At 56.7% G+C, this 6,808-nt stretch overlaps 2 protein-coding genes across 2 annotated transcripts; one reads left to right on the top strand and one right to left on the bottom strand.

The window, feature by feature from the left end:
• On the top strand, window positions 1-892 carry Oxt (oxytocin/neurophysin I prepropeptide). Its single transcript, XM_021156364.3, has 3 exons — window positions 1-224; window positions 475-676; window positions 761-892. The coding sequence occupies exons 1-3, from the start codon at window positions 105-107 to the stop codon at window positions 814-816; spliced, it is 378 nt and encodes a 125-aa protein (XP_021012023.1). The 5' UTR covers window positions 1-104; the 3' UTR covers window positions 817-892.
• Window positions 893-4,496: 3,604 nt separating this feature from the next.
• Window positions 4,497-6,468, bottom strand: Avp (arginine vasopressin). The gene is made up of 3 exons (XM_021156520.2): window positions 6,308-6,468; window positions 4,959-5,160; window positions 4,497-4,721 (listed from the first exon to the last, which is right to left on the bottom strand). The coding sequence occupies exons 1-3, from the start codon at window positions 6,437-6,439 to the stop codon at window positions 4,549-4,551; spliced, it is 507 nt and encodes a 168-aa protein (XP_021012179.1). The 5' UTR covers window positions 6,440-6,468; the 3' UTR covers window positions 4,497-4,548.
• Window positions 6,469-6,808: the final 340 nt, after the last annotated feature.

Raw genomic sequence — 6,808 nt, 5'->3', positions numbered from 1 at the left:
CTCTTTAGACAGTGCTCCACCATGGCAGTGGCCAGACATAAAAAGGTCGGTCTGGGCTGGAGAAGCCATCACCTACGGCGGATCTCAGACTGAGCACCATCGCCATGGCCTGCCGCAGTCTCGCTTGCTGCCTGCTTGGCTTACTGGCTCTGACCTCGGCCTGCTACATCCAGAACTGCCCCCTGGGCGGCAAGAGGGCTGTGCTGGACCTGGATATGCGCAAGGTGAGTCTCCCCGACCCTGTCCCTTCTGGTGATGCTAAAGACCAGAGAAGCTCTCCCACCTGCAGAGAGCATTCCCGCACACTTGCCAGCCCTACCAAGGCCTCGCGTGGGAACCCAGGGCGTTGGGAAGTGTTAGGCTCCCTCTTGACGCCGTGAAGGTAACGGCAATGCCGGAGCACCCACTGCCCCTCGCTCCGCCGCAGTCCGGATTCGGATTGTGTACGGCGCCCACCCGCATCCTTCCCCGCAGTGTCTCCCCTGCGGCCCGGGCGGCAAAGGACGCTGCTTCGGACCGAGCATCTGCTGTGCGGACGAGCTGGGCTGCTTCGTGGGCACCGCCGAGGCGCTGCGCTGCCAGGAGGAGAACTACCTGCCCTCGCCCTGCCAGTCCGGCCAGAAGCCCTGCGGGAGCGGGGGCCGCTGTGCCGCCACCGGCATCTGCTGCAGCCCCGGTGAGCAGGAGGGGGCCCAGCAGGGTGACCCGTTAGGGAGCCGTCGGGTTTGCAGCTCAGAACACTGACCCATTTCTCTTGCAGATGGCTGCCGAACGGACCCCGCCTGCGACCCTGAGTCTGCCTTCTCGGAGCGCTGAGCCCACTTTGTGGGAATAACTTTAGCGCGCTTCCTTCGTTCCCCATGGCCACTGTCAGAAAAAAAGAAAAGAAAAGAAAAATAAAGTAGATTTCCTCTTCAAACTTGACTGGTGTCTAATTGTCGGAAACGGGAGGGGGGAAAGGCACTGGGAACGCCGTGGATCTTGGCATTTTGTAGCAGAAACAGTCCAGCAGGCTGCTGGGGGACCGAGGGGTGCTCTATGGGCTGCCATCTCCCATTAGCCCCATTTCCCACCCCCAACTGGGCTGGGCCTGATATACTTAAGAACAGCATTTGGAAGTCCAAACAGCAACGGTGGACTTCTGTGGGAAAGGGCAACGCCTAACAGGGGACTGAGGAGCCTAACAAGGCAGGCTAGGAGGCAGGGGACCTAGTTCAGTCACTTCCATATCTGAGAGGGGGCTTTAGCTGTGACCTCCGAGGTTGAGGGGGCAATCCTGGCCTAGAAGGCAGGATCTTGGCCAGGGGAGGGTAGTTACAGAACCATAAGGTTTCCACAGAGCTGAATTCTCACGCAGGCCCCAAGGAAACCACAGCTGGAAAGATCAAGAACCAACTGGCCTCTCCTCTGCTGTCCCCAGGGCCCAGCCTGAGCTCAGGCGGGGGGGGGGGGGGGGGGCGGGGGGGGACCTGCCCGCCTTTGCAGGACAGCGTGCTCTGGGGAGACATGGGATCTAAGAGCCAGTGGGCACAAGTGACCACAAAGCACGAGCCCACAGACAAGCAGAAATTCACAATCTATACTGCTCCCCTACTGCTGGATTAAAATACCGCCCTTGCCACGAAGCGCCTTGCTTGGCTGCCAGTGTTCTCAGCAGTAATGGGCAGAAGTGAGGGCATGCCCCGCCTCCACAGGGGCACGTGATTCGCTGTCAGAACAAAGTGTGATGGCTTGGGTGGAGCTCAGGGACTGGAAGTCTTGCCCCATTGGCTAAGGTTCTGGGCTCCATCCCATCGTGGCAAATAAGTTAAACATACAAACAAGCACTTTCTGTAGTTCTCCCACTCTGAAAATGAGCACAGATGCCGCCCTGTCCCCATAGGTGAGATTCACAGACAGGGTGGAGGCCAAAAAGAGACTTCAAGATTGATTTGGGTTTTTCTTTTTCTTTTTTCTTTTTGGTGGTAATGGGGTTCTTCATTTTCTGGGGCTGGCTTTTAAAGTTAGTTGTTGTTTTTATTTTATTTTATGACATTTATTCTACTAAATTTCCATTTCTGTGTACGTGTCTCTGTGTGAGAGTCCATGTACAGTGGACAGTGGGCACTCTTCCCACCTCCTCAGCACCTTTAACCCTCTCTGCTTGCCTGGGTTTAACCAGGAGGTACAAGAGCCAGGCAGACTCCAATGCCAGCCTCCTCGTGCAGTGCCCACGGGAACCAGAAGAGGGCATCAGATCCCCTGGCACTGGAGTTGTGAGGTGGTTGTGGGTCATCCTAAGTGGGTGAGGGGAACAGAACTGGGGTCCTCTGCAAGATCAGCGTGATCACTCACCTCCTGAGCCGTCTCCCCAGCCTGAGAATTGTCTAAAGTACTTTTCACTATTGCTTCGCTATGTGTTTGGGGGTTGTACACGTGCCACAGCATCCGTGTGGGGGTCAGAGCACTCCTGGCATTTGCTCACACAAGTCCCTTTGCTTCTGGAGGCTGCAGAGAGGAGGCAAGCATCTACTGTGAAGTCTCGGAGTGCCCTTCAATGGCCCTGTAGCAGAGGAAGGGACTCCTTGAAAGGGAAGAAGAATAGCATGTCCAGTAGGCACAAGTGGGCTGGGCAGATGCAATCCCTTTCCTTGGAAATAGGAGCCTGATTCTTCCAGAAACAGGTCTTGGAGAGGGATGTCTCCACGCCTCCACCTGGGCAGAGGAGCAGAGTGAGGCTCTCGCCTCCATTCTGAAGCTGTCCTAGGGATTGAATCAAGGGTGGCCACACAACCTGCCACACCTACCTCCTTTCTGTCCCTTTTTGGCCCTGCCCTTCCTTGGCCCTGCCCTATTGGAGGTCAGACCCTGAGAGGGCCATGTAAGGAGGAGGCTGGGATAGGAGTCTGCCTGGCCCCTGTACCCCCTGGTTAAACCCAGGCAAGCGGGGAGGGGGAAAGTTGCTGAGGAGGTGGGAAGAGAACTGGAGACTGGGTAGACGACCAAGACTCTGTCCAGAACTGACCATCCTGAGCCACCTAGTCAGGTCACTGAGACTAATCTCTTTCTCCTCTGTAGTTGTCCCTGACCTTAGAGTCTGCAGAGCATCCCAAGAAGCTATAGCATAGTGTGGCCTTAGGAGACCTTGCTGCAGTCTTAGGAGAAGAGGCTGCCCGGGAGGGACTGATGGGGCAGAGAGAAAGAGTGGGAAGTTAACAGGAGGGCGAAGAACAGGGAGACCAGAGGATGGAAGGATGGAAAACCTGGGAGAGCACCCCTCTCTGGCCAAGGCACCAGAGGGCCTGGAGGAAGGAGGGGGGGGGAGGGCTGAAGTGCTCGCTGACTTGGTCGTTAAGGTCAGTTAAGAGGACTGGGATTCAGTTCATAGTGCCCACATGGTAGGCTGTAACTACCTGTAACTCTAGGTCCAGGGAATCTGATGCCCTCTCCTGACCTCTGCAGCACCGGGCACACACATGATGCCAGGACATACATACATATGTAATGAAATGTAATGAAAAAGCATCCATATACATAAATAAATGAATAAATCTAAAATTTTAGAAAAAAAGAGAAGCTAATGAGAAGGGGAGGGAAGGAGTGCCAAAGAGAATGAGTATGTCAGTCTGGGCGCTACTGTGAGCACGTGTGCGCTGCTGCTGGACTCATGCGTCTCTCTGAGTCCTGAGCTATGGTTGCGGCCAAGAGTCATAGAAACGCCCCTAGCAGCTGTTACCCTTTCCTCCTCTTCCCCTTTCCCCTCCTCTTCCATCTCCATGGTGCTGGGGACCAAATCCAGGCCAGGGAAGCCTTCTGCTCCTGAGCCACAACTCCAGCCTATCTTGTCTAGTTCCCTGCGGGAGCGTGGGCGTGGCAGTTTGAACACGTGCCTGTAAGGGGCTTGTAGCTAGGCTCTCACTGGGGTCTGCCTCTCAGTGGTTGGGTCCCGATGGTGGAGCACCTGGAGAGAATGCAGGTGGCCTTGTCTCCTTTAGGTCTGGGGTAACATCTCTGTGCCTTCTCCCATCCAAGCACAGTCTTGGGTGAGTGGAAGTCCTTCAAGCTGTTTTTGCCGTAGGTGAAATCAGGGCTGAGATGGCCACCCCTGGCTTGTCCCCCCTTTCTCTGTCACTCTTGCCGATCTGTCTCTCCCCATATCCCGCTCAGTTCCTTTTGTCCAAAATGGCCTGCCTCTCTCCTTTTATTCGGGTCTCAGCCAAAGAATCAGTAAGTCACCCTGACCCTTCAGGGCCGCTCTGGGTCTCAGACCTTTTCCCTCTTCTGAGCTTAGGGTTGCCTTTGTCCTGAGTATTATGTGGGTATCCAGGAGCACCAGATCGCTCCCTTTATACTATAAGGCTTGCAGGTTCTGCCCCTTCTGGTGGGGAAGGGGGCGTGGACTATGCACGACTTCGGGTGTGGGGGTTAGCCAGGGCAGAGTAGAAAGTTCCCACTCCAACGCCTCTCCCTCCCCTCTTCTCCCCACCCCAGAAATAGAGACAGACACCAGGGTGCAGTTTTTAAAAGTTTATTTTCCATGCTGTAGGGGCGAGGCGTGGGGGTGATGGCTCAGTAGACCCGGGGCTTGGCAGAATCCACGGACTCCCGTGTCCCAGCCAGCTGTACCAGCCTTAGCAGCAGCGCCCGAGCAGGGCCGTCCAGCTGTGTGGCGTTGCTTGGCTCCCGAGCGCGGGTGAGGCGGAAAAAACCGTCGCGGCACTCGGGCTCCGCCACGCAGCTCTCTGAAGGAAGGGCTCTGTGAGCGCAGGCGCCCTTGGGGCTCAGCTCCAAGGGTGCGGTCCCAACAATCCCCACTGCTACCTTCCAACCCTCGACTCCCTTCATTCTCACCCTCCAACCCGGCGTCCCTACCTCCATTCCCTGTCCTGATTCCCCAGCCCCCCATTTAGCCACCGCCTTTACCTCCCACCCCACTTCATGCGATGCCCCATGCGATGCCCGCCCGGCCCTGTGCGCACCGTCGCTGCAGCAGATGCCAGCGGCGGCGCAGCGGCCTTCGCTCCCGCAGGGCTTCTGGCCGGACTGGCAGGGCGAGGGCAGGTAGTTCTCCTCCTGGCAGCGCAGCGCCTCGGCGGTGCCCACGAAGCAGCCCAGCTCATCCGCGCAGCAGATGCTCGGTCCGAAGCAGCGTCCTTTGCCGCCCGGGCCGCAGGGGAGACACTGTGGAGGAAGGAGGGGGGGTCAGCTGGAATAAGGCCAAGAGGGGCGGTGGGAATCTAGTGTCACCTGCTGCTTTGCGTTGCTGGTGCTCTGGCGATGTCCAGGACGAAGCAGCGGTAAAGGGCAAGAGTGGAAATATAACCGGCTGGGTCATCAGAAGGATCAGTGCTCATGAGGTCTCAAAACCCTCTCCTGCTTTGGCAGAGTCTTGCTGCGGGGCAACACTTGAGGGAGACCTTCCTCAGTTCTCAGTGTCACTGGTGTGCAGCCATCTCTTGGAGGCTTACCTCTCCATCATTCAGATGATCCTCCTACACATCGCTAGATTCACACTCCCCACAGAGCATCTAGATAGCTCACTCGTTTTCTGGCTTTGCTCTTACCCCTGCCCCACGCTGGTGGGCTTCATATGAGCCTTTACCTCCTGCCAACCTATTATGTCTTAGTTGGTAGGTGGCAAGGACCAAATTAGGTGCCCAGACACACCTCCAAAGGAACTCTGCAAAGGGAAGGCAGACTACAGGAGCTGCCTACCTGCCCACTCGAGCCTGTTCAACAACTCAAAATTGAGCCACCCATGGCCTGACCAGAATTGAGCCTAGTAGCCGGATTCCCTACAACTCTGCCAGAGGGGCAGACTCACAGCTGAACATACAATACAACAGATCTGGGCAAGAGGCTGAATGTGGGAAATGCTCCACTTGAGCATGGGGCAATGGCCACCTTCTGTGGACAGGAAGAAGCTGGCACTGCTGGCTAGAAAAGGCACCAAGGGAGGCTGAGCTGGGTGGGAAAGGATTTGAATTCAGGCAAGAATAGTTTTGTATACTCTGCCCAGTCCACAACCTCCGGGTGTGCAGAGGAGTCCAGGGCACTCAGTTTAACCTGTTCCCATCCCAAGCCCAGTCATAAGGAAGTGTCTCTCATTTTCTGGCATACCCCCTGCCTGGGAACAGTATCCTTTATGCGGCTTCTCTAGCACCTGGTCCCCTCTCACCCCTCTGGGTAGTCCATCTACTCTGCCGTAAGATACTGCCTCCTTCCAGGAACCTCCCCTAAAGTCTGACTGCTCAGACATTTCCCTCTCCTAGCCCCTCACCCGTTCCAACAGGCACTGCCAGCAGCCCTAAAATGACCACAGTGGTACCTGTCTTAGCTCCATGTCAGAGATGGCCCTCTTGCCACCTCTTGGGCAGTTCTGGAAGTAGCAGGCGGAGGAGAAGGCCAGCAGGCTCAGGAAGCAAGCGGAGAGCGTAGTATTGAGCATCCTGGCGAGCATAGGTGGGCACTGTGTGCAGCTCGGCTCTGCTGCCTTGGCGGGCTGGGCTGCCTATTTATGTCTGCAGGTGTTCCCTAGGAGGCGACAACGTGGCTGCTAACCCCCTCCCCAGTGGCTCCCCAGGAGCCCTCAGCCGACAGGTCCCAAGCTGTCAGCAGTGATTCAGGCATCTGGGGACACACGTGGGCCTGTCTGTGCAGAGGGTGGTGGAGGAGGGGAGCCAGCCATCAGGCTGTCACCGGCCACCGTGTGACAGGAGCCACTGCCACAGTGATTGGTGCTGTGCGATCAGTGAGGTGAGCCGACTGGAGGGTCACCTGGAAATCATAGTTGAATATTCCAGCTGCTCTCAGCAGACTAAAGGGGTCC

Source organism: Mus caroli, unplaced genomic scaffold, assembly GCF_978045245.1.
Source record: "Mus caroli unplaced genomic scaffold, Mus_caroli_1 scaffold_2, whole genome shotgun sequence".
NCBI lineage: Eukaryota > Metazoa > Chordata > Mammalia > Rodentia > Muridae > Mus > Mus caroli.
The sequence above is the reverse complement of the archived record's forward strand: the minus strand, read 5'-3'. Positions and strand labels throughout refer to the sequence as shown.